At 40.0% G+C, this 26,860-nt stretch overlaps 1 protein-coding gene across 2 annotated transcripts in view; it reads right to left on the bottom strand.

Annotated features, from left to right (window-relative positions):
- Positions 1-18,771: 18,771 nt before the first annotated feature.
- Positions 18,772-26,860, bottom strand: part of KLHL24 (kelch like family member 24) — a 157,147-nt gene continuing 149,058 nt past the window's right edge. For both annotated transcript variants that reach the window (XM_053709879.1, XM_053709880.1), the window contains one exon: positions 18,772-26,773. In XM_053709879.1, coding sequence (XP_053565854.1) covers positions 26,573-26,773 — 201 coding nt within the window. In that variant the 3' untranslated portion in view covers positions 18,772-26,572. The remainder of the gene's footprint in view (positions 26,774-26,860) is intronic.

Below are 26,860 nucleotides of genomic sequence, written 5' to 3'. Positions count from 1 at the left end.
TAAATTGTGTAATAAATGCCATAATTTCCTTACATTAATAAGTTATATGTTCATTTGCATTGTATTATGTCTTATTATTTATTCTGATTATTTTAATAGGAAACATCAAATTCTTTTTAATATCATATTACATTAAAGTAATTTCTACTGCTAACTGATTAGCTTTAAATCCATTTAAGATGCCACCAGTATCCTGGTATTTATATATAAACACAGCATATTTCACATTCAGTACACTTCCTCCTGAATATATGTAGATTTATGCCCATGACCACTTGTTGTCTGCAATCAAAGAAATATTTGTTAGAAATGTTTAAGCATTCGTATGTCTATTTGTAATATCATCAATGTAGTTATACCAAAATATGTGTCTTTGCTAGTCAAGTTTTCATTGCCCCACTTACACAGCATGGGGTCAATTTGCATTTGAAATGTAAATGGTTACTTTCTCACAAAATATGTCACTTAACCCAGACTTCTAGGCAACGTTGTAAGGAGTAGGAGATTTTATCACATATTTCCAGGTAGTGACCACATGGTCTCTTGAAATGGCTCAATGGTCCTATCCTGTCTCAAGCCATAAAACTCTGCACATAGCCAAATAAACATGGTCATTCCTTTTAAAACAAATTGCCTTTCCTTGAAGTTGTCACCTCCAGCTAGGGAGCAAATGCTGTCTTTTGAAATTTCTTGTGATATCCTGTCTGTATTTGAGTCTTGAGATGTGTATTCAAATCATGGGGGTTTTGAGTCAAATCCTGACATCAGAATTGCAACCCTATTTTAATAATATCTGATAAAAATATGGTTTCATACATAAACACATTCACCTGTCCTATTTACATATATATATATATATATATATATATATATATATATATATATATATATATATATATATGTTAGTACATATATATATGTCATTAACCTGTACCCTGACATATACATAAATATATATACTGTATATAAGTGTTCTGGAATAACGTCGTTCTTCAGATATATATGAGAGAGAACAATATGAAAAATAAAAAATATTAATTTAAGACTAACAGGACTTCACCAGATATTGAACTAAATGTAAATGTTGTCAGGCGTGCAGTTATATGGTAACAGAGTTCAAGTGGAGGAGCTGCAACCTGGGAAAAATCATTGGGGAGTACAGGGTTTTAACTAGATTTTGTCCCTGTAGAGAACACTGCACAATTATTCTCAGTCAAGAAATTAACTCCCATGCTAATTATTAAATGGATAGAAAGTGTTACATTTTCATATATAATTAAAGGTATATGCAATACATTGCCCCTTTAATTTATATTCAGAATGACATGTTTAGATTTTAAATGTACTTTTAAAGGGACATAATACTCATATGCTAAATCACTTGAAACTGATGCAGTATAACTGTAAAAAGCTGACATGAAAATATCACCTGAGCATCTCTATGTAAAAAAAGGAAGATATTTTACCTCACAATTTCCTCAGCTTACCAGGGTAAATTCTGTGTAAAAAGTTATACTCAGCTGCTGCCCAGATGCAGGTAAAAATAAAATAAATGAAGAAATGAAAAGCAGCCAATCAGCATCAACAGTGCTGAGGTCATTAACTTTTACTGTGATCTCATGAGATTTGACTTAAAGGGACACTGGACCCAATTTTTTTTCTTTCATGATTCAGATAGAGCATGAAATTGTAAGCAACTTTTTAATTTACTCCTATTATTACATTTTCTTCATTCTTTTGGTATCTTTATTTGAAATGCAAGAATGTAAGTTTAGATGCCGGCCCATTTTTTGTGAACAACCTGGGTTGCTCTTGCTGATTGGTAGATAAATTCATCCACATTTATATTATGACTTGTATAAGTGGATGCGAAGCAGCGGATCAGTACCGCTAAGGAATTCACCAAATTGGGCGAATGTAGAAGTACTAAGCATGTACGTATAAATATAGGATTGAGCATATCAAGCCATGCTCACTATTCTACAGAGTACCTTATCAGCAGGTGAGCTCCACCCGGCTTAAAATACTAAAGGGGAAACTCTTGGGTAATGGTAGTGTGGGAGAGGATTCTCATAATATCTAAAAATAACTTATTTTGTACCATACACTACAATGAAAACTGGTTATTTATGTAGAACTATTATTTTTTTCCTGGTGGGTTGGAGCTGAAAGGTGCTCCTGATTGCCTATTCCAGACTAACATTAGAAGTATGTCTTGTAATGTAACATAGAGGCATGAGCTCTTTTAAGAGAGATATACTATTGTTTTTGTGCAGATGTGTGTTTTTATGTCAGGAAATACGTCAGGACACTGAATATAAATTTGATAACAGCCCTAAACAGTAGGATATGTGTTATTTAGAATGTAAGATGAGTCTACTTAATCTATGTGTTGTTGCTTCCCACCACCTGTCAGTGCCCCTCCTTACCCTCGCCGGCTGAGGGAGAAGGAGGAATTATATCTATGCGTTTAAGTAGGAGGACTCAGTAGCAATCAGCACAACACATTCTGAAAAAACACCCTGTTGTGGTCATCTAGGGGAACTTTCCACAGACTATCTGGGGGTTGTCAGTCAGTTGTATGAAAAGACAAAAACATATAGCAACAGCGAATACAGTGTGATTACGCAACATACTCCACACTGTAGCGAATTGGGTTAGAGAACAACAAAACATAGCCTGCAGGAAATATATTAATGCAGAATAAAGGTTAACCTTGCCATATGTAGATCTTGGTTTACCGAGAGAGAGATAAAGTGATAGTGACCCAACATCATGTAACTGAGCCTTTGTGTAAACCATAGCAAAATCTCTCTCTGATCTCCTCATAATAAAGATAGTTAGCAAAGACTAATATCTAATCTATTATGAAGCTACTGCCTGTGGCTGGTATTGCTCTGGCTATCTCCTTATGCCCTCAAGGAGAGTAATATTCCTAGAATGTGAGTCAAATCTAGCTATCAATTAGGTATAACAGTGTGCTAGATTTTACCTCTGGCAATAGTAGATTGTAATTAACCTTATGCAAGATTACAAGTTTTTCTAAAAGGGAAGGTATATGGAGTAATAGACAAAAACAAATTTCTTATATCATACGTATCATAAAAATGAGAGTACAGGGAACTGCTATTATTTAGGTAATAACTCTAATTTCTAGCAATTGTGCTAATCTGATAAGGCATACGCTAGCCAACTCCTGCCCTTACACATTTAGTCTGTCCGTTTAATGAAGTTCTTGCTGAGAGCAGTGTCTCTAAGGAGTCTACTAAACGTAACCCTTGCAATAAAGGGATTATACACTGTGTCATAATCAAAATCCTCAAGCACCAGCAGGAGCCCATTTATTGTTCCATCTGTGGAGGAAAGTTTGGGCTGTAGTTGTGAACCCTTTGCACGTGAAACTCCAGGAGCTTGCTCAGAGTCCTTAGAGATATATTCATTAAGCTGTAAATTTGTCTCGCAAAGCACAGCAAAGTTATCATCTCTTGTATGTTGATCAGCTCCATGTTGTTGATTCAAGGTGCATGAGCTATTGCAGCTATCTTTCATAGTGTCATGTAGTGTACTCAGAGCAGGGTTAGAAGTTGACCTAATCTCTTGAGGTATGTTGATGTTGGTCCAAAGTAGATATTAAGCTGCACAAGATACTAGTGACATGCATCTCCATGTTGAACAGTATTGTGACAGTATATAGAAAATGCGCTTGTGAGCTGTAGTAAGCAACAGAGAGTGCCCGCTGATTACCCCGGCAATCTACCGTTTCAAGCTTCGGTATATACAGGAAGGAGCATACTTTAGTGTGAGCAAGCTTATGTACCATGTCTCAAGAAGGACGAGGGTTCTCTCCATTCAGCATTGTCATAAGCTGAGTCGGAACGAGGATCATCTGAAATAGGGTGTCCTTTAGTTTAGAGCTAAGAATAATAAGATTTAGTACAACTTTAATTATGTCCCGTTAAAATACAAGTATATTTTGCTAAAGTTACTGGGAGCTCGAGAGGCGCGCGTCCTGTTGCCTCGGCAGTTGGCTCCGCCCCCCAAAAACAGGGGCACTTTCATTCATCAAAGTTTACAAAGCAGCTGTTTTGATTAAAAACTTACCTTTCTTCTTTGCACAGCCAGAGTAGCTTCCCCCACCCGGAGATCCTCTCTTTACACGTCATCAAGGACTAATCCAGCTTCCTCCAATCACAGCTTTCCCCACAGGGTAGTCATTGCCTGAAGCCATGCCGTGATTGGAGGAAGCTGGATTAGTCATTGATGACGTGTGAAAAAAACAAAGGTAAGTTTTTAATCAAAACGGCTGCCTTCTAAACTTTGATGAATGAAAGTGCCCCTGTTTTTAATAGTATTTTAAAAAACGGGCTTTCATTCATCAAAGTTTATCTTCACTTTAACCTGCACTGCCAGAACAGATGTAAGTCTCACCTATGTCCCACAACTCTATTGTGACTGCTTGTGTCCCCTAGTGTTCCTCATTTTACATATGTATTTATAGAAGGTTTTGTTAGCACTTTCACTGACTGAATGTGCTATCTGAGCTGTAGTATTAGTTACCTGCATGGTCTTTTGTTGCATTGTCTGTAGTTCTATTTATAATCCCTGTACCCACTCATAATAAATGTAATATGTTTTTCTACACAAACACCAGTTCCCTTTTTATTAATACCAATAATCAAAGACATGTATAGTAAGACTGCTGCCATGTCCAAGGACCACAATGGATTGTACTCTGAGAAGCAGTTGCTTTTATTTTTTGTTGTTGCTGGAGTAGACTTTTCTGTAAATATATATTTTTAGGCAAATGGAAGGCTAACATTGGGGGTAAATATAGCATTAGCAATAAGGTAGTTTCTGATTTCACTTTTCTGTCTGATAAAAAACTGTTTAACCACTTGACTGCTTTGAAAGGGCTGCCTGCTGTGCAGTATGTAGCAGATGTGCACACATTTCTGGCAGTTAAGGGGCTTAAACAGTGTATTTTAGAACCTTTGTGCATTAAAATAGTAAATAACCTGTATATATATATGTGTGTGTGTGTATATATGTATATGTGTGTGTGGACTGTGCGAGCATGTGTGTCTATATCTGTATGTGTGTACACTTAAATTAAATGTTTATTTTATTTTACTCCCCCCCCTCATATGTACTTGGCTGCATGGCAACCCTATGCAGCCAAGTGCTTGCAGTGCTGGGGTGTGAGAGTGTAAGGTGCAGCCACACCCAAGTGCTTGCAGTGCTGGGGTGTGAGAGTGTAAGATGCAGTCATACCAAGTGCTTGCAGTGCTGGGGTGTGAGAGTGTAAGATGCAGTCACACCAAGTGCTTGCAGTGCTGGGGTGTGAGAGTGTAAGGTGCAGGTATACCAAGTGCTTGCAGTGCTGAGACATGAGAGTGTAAGGTGCAGCCACACCAAGTGCTTGCAGGGGGTGAGAGCATAAGGTACAGCCACACCAGGGGCCCCATCCGATATGCAGCGTCGCCCGCAAAAGCCGGCGACGCCGTTTTTTGCGCGGGTTTGGTATCCTATATACAGCACCGCATATAAATGCGGCACGTATATTTCACCTGGCGGACATAGTTTTTCCCCCCATAGACTAACATGTAAAACCCACGCAATTTGGTATCCAATATCCAGCGCAAGGCCTTACGTGGCGTAAATGGAGAAAACTTACTCCATTTTCACCTCGCCATAAAAAGCAGCCGTAGCAGGCCTTGTGCTGAGTATGGGAGCACCGTAACTCCCTAAAATGCCTACAAAAAAAACCCTAACACCTAACGCATGCGCAATGTCTATCTACCTATCAACCGCAATCCCCCACCACAATACCTAATAAAATGTTTAACCCCTAAACCGCCGCTCCCGGACCCCGCCGCCACTAAATAAAGTGTTTAACCCCTAAACCGCCGCTCCCGGATCCCGCCGCCACCTACATTAAATTTATTACACCCTAATCTGACCCCCCTACACCGCCGCCACCTACATTAAATATATTAACCCCTAATCTGACCCCCCTACACCGCCACCACCTACATTAAATATATTAACCCCTAATCTGACCCCCCTACACCGCCGCCACCTACATTAAATATATTAACCCCTAATCTGACCCCCCTACACTGCTGCCACCTACATTAAATGTATTACCCCCTAAACCTAAGTCTAACCCTAACACCCCCCTAACTTAATTATTATTTAAATAAATATAAATAATATTAATATTATTAACTAAAGTATTCCTATTTAAAACTAAATACTTACCTATAAAATAAACCCTAAGATAGCTACAATATAATTAATAATTACATTGTAGCTATTTTAGGATTTATATTTATTTTAAAGGTAACTTTGTATTTATTTTAACTAGGTACAATAGCTATTAAATAGTTAATAACTATTTAATAGCTACCTAGTTAAAATAATTACAAAATTACCTGTAAAATAAATCCTAACCTAAGTTACAAATACACCTAACACTACACTATCAATAAATTAATTAAATAAATTAACTACAATTATCTATAATAACATACAATTAAATAAACTAAACTATATTACAAAAAACAAACAAACACTAAATAAAAAAAAATAAAAAAATATTACAAGACAATTAATCTAATTACACCTAATCTAAGCCCCCTAATAAAATATAAAAGCCCCCCAAAATAATAAAATTTCCCTACCCTAAACTTAATTACAAATAGCCCTTAAAAGGGCCTTTTGCGGGGCATTGCCCCAAAGTAACCAGCTCTTTTACCAGCCCTTAAAAGGGCTTTTTGCGGGGCATTGCCCCAAAGTAATCAGCTCTTTTACCTGTAAAAAAAAAGAAATACAATACCCCCCAACATTACAAGCCACCACCCACACACCCCTACTCTAAAACCCACCCGATCCCCCCTTAAATAAACCTAACACTACCCCATTGAAGATCACCCTACCTTGAGCCGTCTTCACCCAGCCGGGCCGAAGTCTTCATCCGATCCGGGCACAAGTGGTCCTCCAGCCGGGCCGAAGTCTTTATCCGATCGGGGCAAAAGAGGTCCTCCATCCAGGCAGAAGTCTTCATCCAAGCGGCATCTTCTATCTTCATCCTTCCGGCGATGAGCGGCTCCATCTTGAAGACCTCTGGCGCGGAACATCCTCCTCAGCGGACGACTACCCGACGAATGACTGGTCCTTTAAATGATGTCATCCAAGATGGCGTCCCTCGAATTCCGATTGGCTGATAGGATTCTATCAGCCAATCGGAATTAAGGTAGGAAAAATCTGATTGGTTGATTTAATCAGCCAATCGGAATGAAGTTCAATCCGATTGGCTGATTGGATCAGCCAATAGAATTGACCTCGCATTCTATTGTCTGATCCAATCAGCCAATCGGATTGAACTTTAATCCGATTGGCTGATTAAATCAACAATAGGATTTTTCCTACCTTAATTCCGATTGGCTGATAGAATCCTATCAGCCAATCGGAATTTGAGGGACGCCATCTTGGATGACGTCATTTAAAGGACCAGCCATTCGTCGGGTAGTCGTCGGCAGAGGAGGATGTTCCGCGCCGGAGGTCTTCAAGATGGAGCCGCTCATCGCCGCAAGGATGAAGATAGAAGATGCCCCTTGGATGAAGACTTCTGCCGGATGGAGGACCTCTTCTACCCTGATCGGATGAAGACTTCTGCCCGGCTGGAGGACCACTTGTGCCCGGATCGGATGAAGACTTCAGCCCGGCTGGAGGACCACTTGTGCCCGGATCGGATGAAGACTTCGGCCCGGCTGGGTGAAGATGGCTCAAGGTAGGGTGATCTTCAATGGGGTATTGTTAGGTTTATTTAAGGGGGGATCGGGTGGGTTTTAGAGTAGGGGTGTGTGGGTGGTGGGTTGTAATGTTGGGGGGTATTGTATTTCTTTTTTTTTTTACAGGTAAAAGAGCTGATGACTTTGGGGCAATGCCCAGCAAAAAGCTCTTTTAAGGGCTTGTAAAAGAGCTGGTTACTTTGGGGTAATGCCCAGCAAAAGGCCCTTTTAAGGGCTATTTTTAATTTAGTTTAGGGTAGGGAAATTTTATTATTTTGGGGGGCTTTTTATTTTATTAGGGGGCTTAGATTAGGTGTAATTAGATTAAACTTCTTGTAATATTTTTTTGTTTTTTGTAATTTAGTGTTTGTTTGTTTTTTGTAATATAGTTTAGTTTATTTAATTGTATTTTATTATAGATAATTGTAGTTAATTTATTTAATTAATTTATTGATAGTGTAGTGTTAGGTGTATTTGTAACTTAGGTTAGGATTTATTTTACAGGTAATTTTGTAATTATTTTAACTAGGTAGCTATTAAATAGTTATTAACTATTTAATAGCTATTGTACCTAGTTAAAATAAATACAAAGTTACCTGTAAAATAAATATAAATCCTAAAATAGCTACAATGTAATTATTAATTATATTGTAGCTATCTTAGGGTTTAGTTTATAGGTAAGTATTTAGTTTTAAATAGGAATACCTTAGTTAATAATATTAATATTATTTATATTTATTTAAATAATAATTAAGTTAAGGGGTGTTAGGGTTAGACTTAGGTTTAGGGGGTAATACATTTAATGTAGGTGGCGGCGGTGTAGGGGGGTTAGATTAGGGGTTAATATATTTAATGTAGGTGGCGGCGGTGTAGGGGGGTCAGATTAGGGGTTAATATATTTAATGTAGGTGGTGGCGGTGTAGGGGGGTCAGATTAGGGGTTAATATATTTAATGTAGGTGGCGGCGGTGTAGGGGGGTCAGATTAGGGGTTAATATATTTAATGTAGGTGGCGGCGGTGTAGGGGGGTCAGATTAGGGGTTAATATATTTAATGTAGGTGGTGGCGGTGTAGGGGGGTCAGATTAGGGGTTAATATATTTAATGTAGGTGGCGGCAGTGTAGGGGTTAATAATAGGATATGTTTATTGCAGTGTGGGCTATGGCGGTTAAGGGGTTAATAATTAGGCTTATTGCGTTGTGGTGGGTTGTCGGTCTAGGGTTTAATACAATTATTATTAGGAGTGAGAGGGGGGGATTGCGGATATAGGGCTATACGTGTCGGGATGATGTTTGGGAGGCGTGTTAGACAGTTACGGGAGATTTCATATTTTAGTAAGTTTTTGTAGGTGCAGGCAGTTTCTAAAGTGCCGTAAGTCATTGGCGACTTCAGAAATTTGCACTTACGCTTATTTCTAGACATCGCTAGTTTGTCCGACTTACGGCACTTTAGCAACTGCCGTCAGGGTATATTGGATACCCCGATGTGCGAGGTGAAACTACGGGCGGCGCGGGTTCCCTCGCTTGCGCTGAAAACTAGGCCGTATATCGGATTGCTTGCAGTGCTGGGGCGTGAGAGCGTAAGGTGCAGCCACACCATGTATATGCAGTACTGAGGGGAAAGAGTGTAAGGTGCAGCCATACCATGTGTTTGCAGTGCTGGGGGGTGAGCGCATAATGTGCAGGCACACCATGTGTTTACAGTGCTGGGGGGGGGAGAGTGCAAGGTGCAGCCACACCCTGTGTTTGCAGTGCTGCATACCTCCCAACATTTAAAAATTCAAAAGAGGGACACCCCCCCCCCCCCGGCAAAAAATTGAAATGTTGTGGGCGGGGCTTAAAAATCATAAGACCAAAGTAATATAAATAAAATTCTAAATAAAGATTTTAATACACTTAGGCAGCAAATCAAACACAAGCTCAAACCACTGGTATGGCTATGTGAGCTATGTATTTAATTATCCTTTGCAAAGACATTGCTAGATATTTTTATCTTAATTGGACATTTAATAATAAATTCTTTAAAACTGCTCTCTGCTTTCCCCATTAATACTCTAGATTCTGGCCTTTAAAGTCAGCAAAAATGCACAGTAGCACACTACATAGCATACACTTACACATGCAGATACACACACACTACATAGCATACACTTATACATGCAGATATACACACACTACATAGCATACACTTACACATGCCGATACACACACACTACATAGCATACACTTATACATGCAGATACACACACTACATAGCATACACTTACACATGCAGATACACACACACTACATAGCATACACTTATACATGCAGATACACACACACTACATAGCATACACTTATACATGCAGATATACACACACTACATAGCATACACTTACACATGAAGATACACACACTACATAGCATACAAGGGGTTAGACATCATCACTACCAGAGGTAGGTTAGAGAGGTCACCATTACCCGTGGTCAGAGTGTATACAGCCTTCTTACTCCTGCTTAACCCACACACCACTCCTTTTGCACAGGGAAACAGGTATCTAACCCTGTGAAAGCAAAGCCAGCTGCTTCTTAGTATGGGCCCAACAGAATTTAAAAAAAAAAAAAAAAAAAAATGTTTAATGCCTGGGGCAAATCGGGACAGATGGCTAGCAACTCGGAACAGACCCCTAAAATCGTGACTGTCCCGCGAAAATCGGGACAGTTGGGGGCACTGCTGGGAGATGAGAGTGTGTGTTTGCAGTGCTGAGGAGTGAGAGTGTAAGATGCAGGCTCACCATGTGCTTGTAGTGCTTGGGGGTTAGAGTGTAAGGTGCAGGCTCACCATGTGCTTGTAGTACTTGGGGGTTAGAGTGTAAGGTGCAGTCAGGTGTAGCCACATCAAGTGCTTGCAGTGCTGGGGGGTAAGAGCGTAAGGTGCAGCCATACCCACCAAGTGCTGGGGCATGAGAGTGTAAGGTGCAGCCATACCAAGTGCTTGCAGTGCTGGGGTGTGAGAGTGTAAGGTGCAGGCACACCAAGTGCTTGCAATGCTGGGGTGTGAGAGTGTAAGGTGCAACCACACCAAGTGCTTGCAGTGCTGGGGCATGAGAGCGTAAGGTGCAGCCACACCATGTATATGCAGTACTGAGGGGAAAGAGTGTAAGGTGCAGCCATACCATGTGCTTGCGGTGCTGGGGGGGGTGAGCGCATAATGTGCAGGCACACCATGTGTTTACAGTGCTGGGGGGGGGGGAGTGCAAGGTGCAGCCACACCCTGTGTTTGCAGTGCTTGGAGATGAGAGTGTGTGTTTGCAGTGCTGAGGAGTGATAAGATGCAGGCTCACCATGTGCTTGCAGTGCTTGGGGGTTAGAGTGTAAGGTGCAGCCACACCATGTGCTTGCAGTGCTGGGGGGGTAAGAGTGTAAGGTGCAGGCATACCATGTGCTTGCAGTGCTGGGGAGTGAGAGTGTAAGTTGCAGCAAGACCATGTGCTTACAGTGCTGGGGAGTGAGAGTGTAAGGTGCAGCCAGACCATGTGCTTGCAGTGCTGGGGGTGTGTGACTGTAATATTCCGCCATAACATGTGCTTGCAGTGCTCGGGGGTGATAGCATAAGATGCAGTCAGGTGCAGCCACACCATGTGCTTGCAGTGCTGGGAGGTGAGAGCATAAGGCCTAGTTATACAATGTGCTTGCAGTGCTGGGGGGGTTGAGAACGTAAGGTGCAGCCACATCAAGTGTTTGCAGTACTGGGGAGTGAGAGTGTAAGGTCTAGCCATACAATGTGCTTGCAGTTTTGGGGGGTGAGAACGTAAGGTGTAGCCATACAATGTGCTTGCAGTTTTGGGGGGTGAGAACGTAAGGTGTAGCCACACCATGTGCTTGCAGTCCTGGGGGGTGAGAGCGTAAGACCTAGCCATACAATGTGCTTGCAGTGCTGGAGAGTGAGAATGTAAGATGTAGCCATACAATGTGCTTGCAGTGCTGAGGAGTGAGAGCGTAAGGTCTAGCCATACAATGTGCTTGTAGTGCTGGAAGGTGAGAGCGTAAGGTCTAGCCATACAATGTGCTTGTAGTGCTGGAAGGTGAGAGCGTAAGGTCTAGCCATACAATGTGCTTGTAGTGCTGGAAGGTGAGAGCGTAAGGTCTAGCCATACAATGTGCTTGCAGTGCTGGGGGGGTGAGAGCGTAAGGTCTAGCCATACAATGTGCTTGCAGTGCTGGGGAGTGAGAGCGTAAGGTCTAGCCATACAATTTGCTTGCAGTGCTGGGGGGCGGGAGCATAAGATCTAGCCATACAATGTGCTTGCAGTGCTGGGGGGTGAGAGCGTAAGGTCTAGCCATACAATGTGCTTGCAGTGCTGGGGGTTGAGAGCATAAGATCTAGCCATACAATGTGCTTGCAGTGCTGGGGGGTGAGAGCGTAAGGTCTAGCCATACAATGTGCTTGCAGTGCTGGGGGTGAGAGCGTAAGGTCTAGCCATACAATGTGCTTGCAGTGCTGGAGGGGTGAAAGTGTAAGGTGCAGGCACACTACAAGGGGTGCTGGTAGGTCATGTGTGCCTCCTGAAAAACAGAGCTGACAGTGACAGAAAGTGTATGAATTTGCCTTTACAAATATAAAGCCAGGGTTTCCAAGATGGTCACCACAGTATTGTATAGAAAAACTAGCCACCACATTTGTACAGAAGGGCATATTCTCTGGTGTGGACTAAACAAGGGGGAAGGACAAATCACAGTCACTGAGAAGCAGGTCTTCTTGCTCAATTCTCTGGCTCAACTTCTGTTGATTGCTAACAACCAGCAAGGGCTCTATTTAAAGGGGGGCTCCGTCACAGCCTTGCACTGGGGCTTAAAGAGGTCTAGTTATGACCATGTGTCCCACTTTTGGGTGTATTTTTTCATTAACCTAGTTTCAATAAAATCTGCAAGTTAAACTGCAGGAAAAACTCACTGCAACATCTCATCTTAAACACCAAGGCATTCATATTTTTACCCCCTTCTTCACAGCAGCATGTTGCAAGTCACTCTCCATTACATTTAACAGATAAGCATCTCATAGTTCACTTCTCCGAGCATTAAACACTGTGAACTATACCGTCATCACAAAAACTTAAATTATGCTTACCTGATAATTTTCTTTTCTTCCCCCAGTCATTCTGCCAAGGGAACAAGGAACAATAGGATAAATATCATATCATAGAAATATCATAGAAGTGTTTTTTATCATAGAAAAAAACACGGACGGGGAGCTGTGGACACTTCCTGTCAGAAGAAAAGAATATTATCAGGTAAGCATAATTTAAGTTTTTATTCTTAAATGGGAAGAGTCCACAACTGCATTCATTACTTTTGGGAAAGCAATACCCAAGCTATAGAGGACACTGAATGCAAACAAAAGGTGGGTACAGAAGGCGACCCCTTCGAAGGGCACCACAGCCTGAAATAACCCAACATCCGATAAAAAACTGTAACACTTAGACATCAGGGGAGAAAAACCTGAAAGGATCAAGTTACTGCCCATCAGTTAAACAACCGCAAGGCCATCCTAGAGACTACTAAGAATCTCCAGAATCCATTGAGCACAAAAAAACTCAGAGGAACCAAGTTCAGCGAGTTTTCTGATCACACAGAAATAACCCCCGACCCGAAGGAAGAGACCTACACCTACCCTCGAAGGGGAAAACGGAGGACCCAGAAGGTATCCGAAGGATCACCAACTATGGTAAAAAATCTCAAAACAATTAAAGCAACCCAAGGTTGCTTAAGACAACCACCCAGGGAAGGACTCCCTAGTAGGACAAGGACCGGGGATCAACTCCACACCTATGAAAAGGCGATCACAAGAAAAAAACAAGGTCTACCCTCAGCTCCCTGCCACAACACCATACAACTTATGGTGCTTCAAGGAAGCCACAGGCTCCTCACTGAACCATAGTTAGCAGACACAACCGCTAAAAGTAGACAACATAGGAAGAAACCCATATGGAGCTGAAAAAAGTCGGAGCCCGTAGACAGGGATAGAAACAAACTAAATATCCTATCAGAAAAAAAGGCTATCTTGTGAAAACACACAGCCACCTCTGAGCTCCAGCCGCAAGGCTGACCCTGAGCCATCGTGGGAGATCAAACCACAGAGAATGTCGAAAAATATTGACGGCAACTCTCTCCTTAGAAGAACATCCAACACCAGCAGCATATGAAATCAGTGGAGGGATGAAACACTGTGAACCCCCCACCGAAATCAGGAGACCAGATTAGAAAGCTGCCACAGCAGGACAAATTCCAAGCCTTCAGCTACTAGGTGGGGTAGAGATCCCTTAGGCTACCTAGAACTGCATCAACTGGAAGAACACGGTCAAGACTCAGTATAGCAGTCAGATCCCCAATCCCCACTACGAGGAAACGGACCCAGACTAAAAGAATTGGCAGCATCAGAAAACAAAGAATATAAAATTCTTCGAACCACACCTCAGAAGAAAAAGGAGGGGCCTAAAAGGGAACGACCCCATGGGGAACAACTCTGACCATTATTTAAATCATGCTTGCTACCACAAGCCACAACAGAAAAATTACGTGCTCAGGTTCCAGAACCCCTACACAGCTCCCTCCTAAGAGGGACCACTCCCAAACCAGGGAGATAGACACTAAACCACAGCGACCCAGTACCAGAATACAGCCCTAGGACCTCTTGCACGCAAGAAGGACAGAATCCCTCGGAAATGAGAAGAGAAGGACCTTGGGGCCTCAATGGAAAACTATATACAGAAACCTCCCCGAAGGAGGACAAACGCAAATGAACCGCTTCCACAGCCATAGGCACGGAGAAGGGATGAGAGAACAATGAAACCAAGTGATAAGAGACCATTCGGTCATACCGACAACTCAGTGAAACAGACAACCACGAGCCCACATCAAGGTGCAACAACTGCCCCTGACAACCACTGTCAGATCCCACCGTAAGACAGCAAGCTAACCTTCAGGTAGATACCAGAAGGGACAAGTGGATGTTTCAAACCTAAACGTTTGAAACCGAACCGCCCAGGACCGATCCAGGTCCGGACTCCGAACTCTCAGACAAGAGACATGGTCAAAAACTAGACCTCCAGAACTCAAGACCGGTGGAAGTTCAAACCCCCTAAGGAACTGACAAGTTCCCTGGACATTGTATGCTTGAAATAGGTTGAGACCAAAGAGCCTAGAAAGACATCTTAACAGGCCTAATAGAAGGGCAACCAGCACCCAGGGGAGCGTCCGAAACCAGGACACTCTGTCCAAAAGGCTAGATCTCTTAGAGAGTTGAAGGGGAACATCCCCCGCTAAAGCTCACGGGATTACACAGCTCCATGTGAAGGATGAAGGGCTGAAGAAGTCAGGGTATTTTACCAACTAAGCTACTTCTCCGGCCTACAAGCCCTTATGATGATAAGTGATATCACAAAGACCCCTAAAGGATCAGCCTCCTGGAAAATCCTTTACCTCACAGGAAAAACGGTGGGAGCCTCACAACTCCTGGCAGACCAGGAGACGCCGGGGAAAAAAAACAGGGAGTAACCCCAACCTCTGCGCTCCCTAGAGAGCGTGCAATATACTAAAAAGGGAAATTGTAAGGAAAACACAGATGACCCGACCACTCAAGAAGGGCAACAAGTAGCTCCAGGTACCATGACTAGGCCACAAAAAATAGACATTCAGAACAGAAGATACCAAGAGTGAAAACAAAAATAGTCATTCATCTGGTACCCCTGATGCCCAGAGGTCATCCAAACCACCAAACCCATGGGAAATGGAGGAACTTCGGTTCCCAGGCCCAAAGGCCTTCCACGAGGAGCCTCAGCAGGCTCCGAGTTTGGAACCCCCACGACAGAAGGAACATTCTAGTAATGGAAACAAGAACAAACAAACACATACCAAAGTGAAAAACCCAGCACCCGACCAGGTAACCAGCACACTGGCACCACGTGGGTGATATGAACCATAAGGAACAGCAGCTAGCACCCAACCAGTACCCGCCTGGTACGAGAACACTCCAAAACCGCCCAAGGTCCAAGAAAAATTGAAGCCCTCGAAGGGATCGATAAGATAACATAAACAATAAACATAACTATGTCAATATATAGTACTGCGCAACTTCCATGAAAGTGCTCACACGACCATAAAATCGCAAGTATCAGTTCCAGAGAAAAGAAACATTCCCAAAACGGAAAATCATAACAGACATGAGCTTCATAAAACAAAATAAACACTTCCTAACCGGATCAAAGAAAATGAAGGCAGCATCCGAGGGTGAACGCCCAAGGAGAATGGGCGTGCTAATAGGACCAGCCGATCAGAGGCCCTATTCTCCTAAGCTCAGAACTGGAACGGATACTTAAAAGAAAAACGGAGACGTCAAGGAGATTGGCTTCATCCCCATACATCTAACCCATTTTGCCATCTGGCACGGAAGACCAAGGATCTCTCGGCCCAGTAGGAAAAGAATTCTCCAGCACCGCCAAACATGCCTTAGTAGTACACGAAGACGTGCCAGTCTATAACGGAAGGCAAAATGTTCCCCCGCCAGATTGATAGAAGACCCCGTCTCCGAGGGAGGGGCCCCTGAAGCCTCAGAGGCCATCGCTTCCCCAGAAGGCCGAACTGACTCAGGCGATCTCACGCTTGACGGACCCTGGTTAACAGAACACAGACAGTATCTTAAAAATACTTCTCTTGGGAGATATATATAAATGCACCAGCGCCATAGATATGGCCATACGGAACCGTGCTGTAACTTCTGGAGAAAACAGGCCACCTTCCGGAGGAGTAACGGCCATAGAGGCACCTGCTTGCATAACAAAAGAAGGTTCTGGGGCACGCAGCTCATGGGACATGGAATTCTCAGGGGCAGATGGCTCAACGCACACTACATTCCCTGATTCGGGGGAAGAGCGTACTCTAGAATGGCAATCGGAATATAACTGATAGGCATGGATAACCCAGGCCATTTCATACTCCTCACAAGTCGTATACTCCAAGTCGCAGATGTCCATCTCTAAAAAATCCGAATCCTACATAACATGGGGATTGCAAATATGGACTAAAGCTAACGGCACCTTACACCCCCAATGGCTGGGGCACTCACCACCTTCTGTGAACCAGACAACCAACGAACAGACTCTCTCCGTCGCCACTCGTCAGGGTACGGAAATGGAATTACAACGTGACAACACCTGGTCACGAGGTGCGCCGTGTAAGCCTGCAAAAAAAAAAAGGCGCGCCAGTCCAAAAGGACCGCACAGTCTGATGATAATGTTCCGAATAGCCATGAGCCCAAGCATCACTACATATTAGCAGACAGATCACGTAACAAACATGATTAAAGTCCCCCCTGTTCAATAACCCCCCACAGGAGATATTAACCCTTGATTCCATTTTAAGATAAAGGAGTCCCACTGGGACCCTGACTCCTTTCGTTAACATTACATTCCCATATGGAAATAAAATGAAACAATCTTACTGGAATCCATGCCATGGAACAGGAACACAGCCCTTCAAGTGTGACAGATTGTAGCATCGCTTCTGACATGGACTTGAGTGAATAAAGTCAGGCAGCTGATTGCCAAGGAGCTGTTAACATAAGAGACGGGATGGTTTCGCAGAGACGACACTCCCTGCACCTCCAGACTCTAACTTTCATCCATGCTCTCACTAAAAGGCTGATAGGATTAATTAAAACTCCAGTCCCATTTCGAAGAGTACTACCCTCCATAAGAGATTATCTTTCAATCTCTTGACACATCTCTACCAACCTCCTGTGACGAAAGGCAAAGAATGACTGGGGGATGAGGTAAGTGGGGGAGGTATTTAAGCCTTTGACTGGGATGTCTTTGCTTCCTCTAGGTGGCCAGGTTCTGAATTCCCAAAAGTAATGAATGGAGCTGTGGACTCTTCCTGTTTAAGAAGAAAAATGCCTTTAAAACATTACAGAACAAACAAGGAGCAGTAAAGTTTTTATGAAATGTGCATGCTGGGCCAAGATGCACGTGAACAACCCTGAGTATGCCTCTAGAACACCCTGGAATGCTCAAGGACAGCCCCTGGAGACATATTTTGTTCTATCCAAGAAGACTACTTTACCTTACAAACAGGCATGCAAATATTTACAGTTACCAAAATTTATATAAACTATTTTGTAAACTGGTTTCCTAAGTATTGTTGTAATTATTGTTTTTGATGCAGTTGGTGGTTCTCATTTGATGTGTGAGATATCATGTATTGGACACCACATGCAATTATAGATATTAGCGGAAGGAATGCATATTAAAAAAACTGGAAAATATATGTAAAGGGATGCTCGATGAATTTCTTAACGCAACAAATTAAAAATCTTCTAGGCAGGAATAGGTCCCTCAATTCCTCCTGTATTTTTTTGTTTGATAAATTTGGTCCTTTCTGTTAAAAATATTGTATTGTTGTACTTTTATCGTTTGTACCCATGGAGAGCGCTACGGAATTTGTTGGAGCTTTATAAATAAAGTATAATAATAATATTTTCGAACATGATCTCGCCTTAGCAATCACGTCACTCTGCAGCCTCACAAGCGTCTATGAATCAAGGTCATTTATGCTATTGTGAATCAGGGCAAATAAAAATTTCAAAATGAGGGCTACCTGTATTACCAAAAATTGTTGTGATTCTGGCTTGTGCCATTGGTTCTTTTATGAATATGCTATCCTAGAGCAATGTAGCCGCTGTATACAGCTCATGCTCTGCATAATACACACAAACCAGCAGTCAAGAGCCAGCAACTTAACAAATCTGTAAATTAATACTGGCTATGACAATACCTGAGCTCCAAGATGGCAGCACCCAGTATGAAGGGGCGGAGCTTCAGTATCTGGCACCTTTAAGGATAGGAGAACAGCTTTAAGCAGTGGTGCAGGGACAGGAGTAGTAGCAATTCTATTGTAGTTGTTAAAGTTATTGTTATAAAAAAAAAAAGACACGATACAACTATAATGTGTCAAATATTTAAAAATGTTTATTGGAATTTTTTTTTTACAAAGCTTAAAAAAGCAAAACAGAAACATATATAAATAATAGGATAGATCAGAGGATTAAACATAAACCCTTTTACACTGTGCATTTAGACCAATAACAAAATGTTTTTTTTTTTTTGTGACCAGGCAAGAAAAGACAGAAATAGTGAATATGAACTCTTGGCCTATCTTATTTGTCTAATTCAGTTTTTCTTTTATTAACTGCAAGCCAGACTGAATCTTTGGGTCTCTATATTTGTAGTAAATCTTTTTATGTTGCTTTCATTTCTGAAATCCATGACTGTATTAATCCCTAAAATAAATACAGGGGAAGCAGTTTAAAGGGATATTAAAGTATTTTTTTTCTATAAATGCATATTATATATTAGCAGTTAAACATAACATACTCCTGTAAAGCCTCGAGTATGTAATAGGGCCAAACATAAATAACTCCTGCCCATATCAAGCAACCACTGTGTAGAATGTTTTCGGGTTTGCTTCTGCAACCTGCAGAATGCATTGGGAGAATGAAAAAACACAATACATAGAGTTAAAGCAAAATAAATGAAGCTTCATTACAATTTTTCACTGTGCATAATTAAACTGTTTACTTGTAAGTACAATGTCCGTTCACCATATTCTCTTCCCCTGATGTGCTTTACAAAGCAGTTTCCAATCTCCCAGATTTTGTACTATATCCCTAAAATATGTTTCCCTTCTAATCAGTGAGGGATATGTTGTTTTTTTAATATTACCTCTCCCTTATTTTTCCAATCTATTGCTATGTTTACCACTTTATTTCAACAAATTGCATCATTTAAAAATAAAATAAAAAAAACAGGGTTAAGAAGATTAATATGATCTATTTCCATTAAGCTTTGCTGTATCAGTTCTTGTTTAATTTAACCAAGTACTCTTCAAGTTTTAAATAATCACTTGTGATTTTACAGTTAGTGCTTTGATGATTGTTTACATAAACAGGTGTTAGCGTAATCATCACTGTACAGTGATAGGCTTATTTAATGCCGGAAACTTTAAAGTACAGTGTCAGATATTATATGTTTGTATATATTAAAGAACATTATAAAATGATATCTGTTTATGAATATAAATGATAACAATATTATTACAGCCTTATATTTTCTTGTTTACGCCATTAAATGATTTTACATGTTAAAGGGACAGTAAAGTCAAAATTCAACTTTCATGATTCAAATAGAGTATGCAATTTTAAGCAACTTTCCAATTTACTTCTATTATCAAATTTGCTTCAATCTCCTGATATATTTTATTGAAGAGTAAAACTGGGTAGGCTCATAAGAGCTCAGGAGTGTGCACGTGTCTTTAGTATCTTAGTGTTGTGCAGCATTCTATAACAAAGCTACAAATAATGTTACAAAACACTGATGCCATTGAGTACTAAATACACATGCACACTCCTGAGCTTTTATGAGCCTACCCAGTTTTACTCGTCAATAAAAGATACCAAGAGAATAAAGCAAATTGGAAAACAGAAGTAAATTGGAAAGTTGTTTAAAATTGCATTCTCTGTCTGAATCGTGAAAGTTGAATTTTTACTTTACTGTCCCTTTAAAACTTGTCAATCAATCCCAGTGGATTAGTTGGGATAATTTAACTTCACCACGTATGGTTGCAGGATGACTGTTGACATAATCAAGTCTATAGTGATGAAATGATGTATACAACCTCCCAGCAGACTAATAAAGAGCCCTACGAAAGTAATGTTTTATTTCATATACATGTTTATATTAGTTATGGTTTTAAATTGAACTTTTAAGGTACATAATGCTAAAAAAAAAATCTGTTTAATTGAAAAGATGCTATTGTACTCTATTAACCAACCTTCTATGGGAGTGTTTCAGCCAGTGACAGTGAGCGTTAGAGTTCCAGAATTTGTACACAATTATGTAATTCCTGTTTGTGTCACTTTAAATATAAACATCAGTTTTTAATCAGTTGGTCACAATGTTTAACTTTTGCATTGCCTGTGAATATTTTGCTTCTGTGTAGGACTGCAGAAACCCCTGCAAAAAAGCCTGTTTTTTTAAGTTTTATCCAAACCCGAATATAAGAAATCTAGATGTTCTGGATTTACTGCATACGTTATTCTGCTAGTTTGAACAGCCATGCTTCTTCTGGACTAGAATGCCATAGAAAAGAAAGTCAAAACTACAGAAGTTTATTTCAAAGTTTTCTAACCAGAAACTTTACAAGGAACAGACACCAAATAGTCAGAAACATTTTTAGATCTGCAGCAGTTCATATGGAAACATAAATGGAAACATAGGAAAAGTCTTGTTTGGGAGATATGTATTCGAAATCCCAAGCAGAATATGGCTGATGACTGGCAGGTCATGCAGGTCACATGACCTGCATTCATAAGGTCCCTTTAATACAAGTTTTATTGCAAGCATAAGTATCTTGCAAGTAGCTTTTTACAGCAGGGCTGATAATGTGATTGTGCTCAACCACAAGGCATGCAATTTTAAACAACTTTCCAATTTACTTTTATCGTCAAATTTGCTTTGTTTTCTTGGTATTCTTTGCTGAAGGCGAAACCTAGGTAGGCAAATAGGCTGATTTCTTGAAGGCCGCCACTTATCTCACTGCATTTTATTAGCTTTTTACAGTTAGACAGTGCTAGTTTATGTGTGCCATATAGATAACATTGTACTCTCTCCCGAGGAGTTATGCAGGAGTCAGCACTAATTGGCTGAAATGCAAGTTTGTAGAAAGTACTGATAAGGTAATAAATATAACAATATTAGTAATTCAAAATTAGAGAATGGGTAATAAAGGGATTATCTATCCTTTTAACAATAACAATTTTCAAGTAGACTGTGCCTTGAAATATATGCACGGTACAGTTTTCTATGTTATGTAACACACAAAATGCTAACCACAGGAAAAGAATCAAACTTACATACTAGGAGTAACATTTTGCACTGTATCATTCGTACAGAAATGTTGTGAATGCCACTTTCATTAGAATTGCTGCTTTTACTAATTCTGCGAGGGACCATAATGATGCTCACAGGACACAGCAGTAAAACAAGTTCGGCCTTAAATTATAACTTTGCACTAAAGGATCATTAAATATTATCTTTCTTTTGTGTAAAGAGACGACAAAAAGCAAATCCCATAAACTAGTTCTTTTTTTCAAAATGTTGGTTTAGGTCATTTGCAGCAGTTTGAAGAAAACCTAGGTTACAGGGTTTGCTTTTTGGCTACTCTAGAAAGCATAAGTCAAGCACAATTTTGCACAAAAGCAAGAGATGGTTGTTAATCCCTTTAAAGTATGGCACCGGTGCATCCCATTTCTCTTCTATAATGAGATCCAAATGCTAGGATAAGAGTGGTGCCGGAAATATCACATTTTTCTGTAATATTCTTTAAAGGGAAATGAAACTTAACATTTTCTCTTGTGATTTAGGCAGAGCATACAATAAAAAAAAGTTTCTAATGCACTTCTATTATCAAACAGTGCTGCCATCTAGTGGTCTTGCAAATGATAACATTCTTACAAAACCGCTATCATATAGTGTCCGACAAGTGTATGCTCCTTACGTTCCTGCTTTTCAACAAAATGTACCAACAGAACTAAGAAAATTTGATAATAGAAGCAAATTAGAAAGTTGTTTAAATTGCATGCTCTAATCTGAATCATGAAATAAAGTTTTTTTGGTTTTATAGACCTTTAAAGGGACAAAATTAAACTTTCATGATTAAGATTTTTAAACAACTTTCCAATTCACTTTTATGATCCTATTTGCTTTGTTCTCTTGGTATTCTTGGTTGCAAGCTGAACCTAGGTAGGCTCATATGCTAATTTCTAAGCCCTTGAAGGCTGCCTCTTATCTCAGTGCATTTGACAGTTTTTCAGAGCTAGAGGGTGTTAGTTCATATGTGCCATATAGATAACATTGTGCTCACACCTGTGGAGTTACTTATGAAAGGGCACTGATTGGCTAAAATGCAAGTTTTTCAAAATAACTGAAATAAGGGGCAGTCTACAGAGACTTATATATAAAGGTAATCTCAGAGGTAAACAGTGTATTAATATAACCGTGTTGGTTATGCAAAACTGGGGAATGGGTAATAAAGGGATTATCTATCTTTTTAAACAATAACAGTAGACTGTCCCTTTTAATATAGTTCAAGTAATTTCAGTGTCCACTTGGTGGAGCTGTAGATTTTAATGACGCTGATATATTTATGTTTTTACTTTTATGTATAACTTATACTCGCCCTAAGGGCACAGACACAACAGCGTCGTCCAGTTATGCAATATTTGTGATTTCAGAGTTAGACAGTTTGGTATGATACTATGTGGGAAACGGTGCTTATAGCTTATATCATTAATTTAAGGGATATGAAGCAGTGCTTTTTTAGTAGAAACAAATGTTAAAGGACCAGTAAATACAGTAGATCTGCATAATCAACAAATGCATGATAACAAGACAATGCAATAGCACTTAGTCTGAACTTCAAATGAGTAGTAGTATTTTTTTCTGGCACATTTACAAGTTCTATCTATTTCCACTCCCCCTGTATTATGTGACAGCCAATCACAAATGCATATACCTATATTCTGTGAATTCTTGCACATGCTCAGTAGGAGCTGGTGACTCAAAAAGTCTTAATATAAAAAGTCTGTGCATATTTTGTTAATAGAAGTAAATTGGAAAGTTGTTTAAAATTGTATGTTCTATCTGAATCATGAAAGTTTAATTTTGACTTGAGTGTCCTTTTAAATAAGAAAACATAAAAAGAAACAGATTGTGTTAAAAAAAACAGCAAACCATTTACTTGTTTTCTTGCTACGTGAAAATGTTCAGTGTTGCCAATGCCTGCAGCTAGATAAGCAAGCAGATGTTGCTGAACTTAAAGGAACATAAAACTCAATTTTTTTTCTTTCACAATTCAGATAAAGCATTCAATTTTGAACAACCTTCCGATTTACCTCTATTATTCAATTTGCTTTGTTCTCTTGGTATCCTTTATTGAAAAGAATACATAGGTAGGCTCAGGAGCAGCAATGCATTACAGGGAGGGAGCTAGGTGCTAAATGGAGGCTGCACATGTATGCCTCTTTTCATTGGCTTACCTGATGTATTCAGCTAACTCCCAATAATGCATTGAGGATCCTTCAACAAACAATACCAAGAGAGCAAAACAAATTGGATAATAGAAATAAATTGGAGGTTCATATGATAACAGAAGTATAATGGAACTTTTTAATAAAATAAACATTATCTGAGCTCCTAAGTGTTGCATATTTTGCAGGACAGTGCAAGTTTGGGATCTCTGTCTCACTGTAATCCTCATTGATGTGTCTTCTCTATAACAGCCCTGGCGTCACAAAGTTAAACTGAGGAGTGCCTAACCACAACCGTTTACTCACAGCACTCCCCACCCATGCAGTACCCTGACTCCGCCTACAGATCATCCTGTCTCCACCCCAGCAGTACAGTTCCAGATATTAGCTGGGAAATGTAAAGAGGTTATATTTTAAATTCATGAGTCAGTTTATAACAACTTCCCATTTCCCATACTCCCCATGGGGCATAAGAAGAAACAATGGGGGCCTGTTGCATAGCCACCCCTACTGTTTCTAAGAGGTAAACATTAACATGCTTAGATTCCATGAGCAAAGGGTAGTTGTAACACTATGATGTGATGACAATATTTTATCCCCTGCAGTCTTTACCAAGTGCTTTTTTATTTACACATAGCCGGAAAAGGTTTTGTGGGTCAGATAGGGTATGCTGAAATAACAGGCACGGTAACAACCACACCAACTGTATCTCTGGTAGTTACATCCATCATTCTATAGATTTATATTCTAACAAAGAAACCTTGTTCTTTGCAAAAATCTAAATCTGATTCATATGAAAAATAATGTTTACATGCCTAAGAATGTATAACAAAATAAAAAAGGGAAGCTCACCATTAGCATGCACGCTAAATATACTTCATTACAAATAGCTACCAGAATCCCCAAATTCCAAAAACGTTACCGTGAAAATGTATATAGTTAAATGTAGTAAACCTGCCTTATACTATGAAAGAAGATACTACTGTAGTATCAAAAGTTTATTTAACCAGATATCCTTATAGCCTGGTATACTGGTCAACTAAAAGGTATCAATGCCTACTAAAGAATAATACTTTTATCTTATCTTACGTTGTAAATATACTTGTGCTATAAGATTAACAGGAAACTATAGTAATTCCACACTCATCTTAAAATGTGAATTTAAAACACACTTACATACACAGAGAGCAAGTAAGGAAGAAACTAGCTAGGAAAAATGTTATTATGAAGAGTCTATACGACAGTCTTACGTTTTATATAGGTGACAAGTGCCATTACTATTAAATTGGGTTGGGCCTTAGAGGTCATATTGTATTGACAAATTACACATTTCTGCAAACCTCTGGATTATACAATCAATTTGTGTATTTTTCCAAGCATTGTGGTTTATTACAGTAATAAAAAGCAATTTGTCGTTAAATAACAAAAAATACATTTTGGGTATACCCATACTTTATAACAGGGATGTCCAGTTTGTGGCCGTGAGCTACATGCACTTGTTTTTGTGGACCCTGAGAAAAAAACAGAACTTTGAATTTCCTGGGGTCACAAGCACTATGGCACCAGGAGCGGCTCAACCATTGGACCAAGTGGGTTCAATGGACCCAGATAGCACTTGTCCAGGGGCAGCACTTTAGTGACTGAGTCAGTCACTTTCAGTCTCAGACTACTCCTGTCCTCTGTCTCTGTGAGGGGAAGTCGCAGACCAGACAAGTGCATCTCTTTACATACTTTCTTCCCATTTATTGCACAATTGGGCATAAGCATTGGTTGCATGCAGAAAGGTAGGCAGGCTTAGTAAGGTCAACAGCCATGCTAGTCATTAATGTTGCTACTGGGGTGGGCGTCATTGCATTCTCAGACCCAGGCAGCAAAATATCTTGAGCCGGCCTTGTATGGCACAAATTATTAGTTTTTCCTGGAGGCTACAAAAACTAGTGCTGAAGGCCACATGTAGCCCTCGGGCTGCCAGTTGGACATCCCTGATGTAATAATATCAGTCCATGACATGTTTCTAGAATACCTTAAATGTCATGGCAAGATGAAGTCAGGTGTTCTCTTTGGTGTAAGAGTGCCCCTTTTCCCTTTATACATAAGGTACCGCTATTACAGGCTTCACTTTTACGGCATAATTACTTATATATAATTATTTACAGTTTAGATTGTTTACCTGCTTAGCAACCATTTTTGATGTCTACTACTCATTTAATGAACTGTATGGCTGTATCAAGAACCCGTTTTCATTGTAGCATAAATAACGCAGTTCCAACAATGTCAGTATATAAATATAGACATTTTTGTTTAAGGAGTGTCATATGAGTTGTTCTAGAACCCTTATCAGGATTTAAATTAAAATGCATTGCAAAAAGTAAAGTCAGAAAACAAAACAATCAGGTATTACAAAAATCTGCATATAAAATGAGTTTTAAAGAATTATTGTACAAATATTTAAAAGTCTTTTTCCTTACCAGGAAAATAAAATTGCACATTGATGAATAAACCAGGTATGTCTGAATCCAGATGTGAGAAAGATTTAGAAAAATGTGTATCTATTAGGATATTCAAACTTTTACTGCACAAAAGGCCGGCTGGCAACTAAGGTGATGGGAGGTTTTATCAATTTTGCTTCATCCCTTCCCCATACTTCTTTATGGTAGACCATCACAGTTTAAAAGCTTTTTCATTGAATCTGTGGATTGTCACACAACCATGGTATGAAACAGGTCTGGGCATAGCTGCCACTCCAGTGATGATACTAGTTGAAGGATCGTAGCATAGGATCGTGTCTGTGGCTTCTCCATTTTCACCCCTTCCTCCGAGGATAAATATTTTTCCATTGCATACAGACATACCACAGTTTTCCTATAGGGAAGATACAGACTTTAGAATTATTTCGGCAAATTTAATACGCTTATATAACATAAATATTTGTAATTTAAAGGTGCAGTT

This window comes from Bombina bombina, chromosome 4, assembly GCF_027579735.1.
Source record: "Bombina bombina isolate aBomBom1 chromosome 4, aBomBom1.pri, whole genome shotgun sequence".
NCBI lineage: Eukaryota > Metazoa > Chordata > Amphibia > Anura > Bombinatoridae > Bombina > Bombina bombina.
This window is presented reverse-complemented; position numbering and strand designations above follow the sequence as displayed.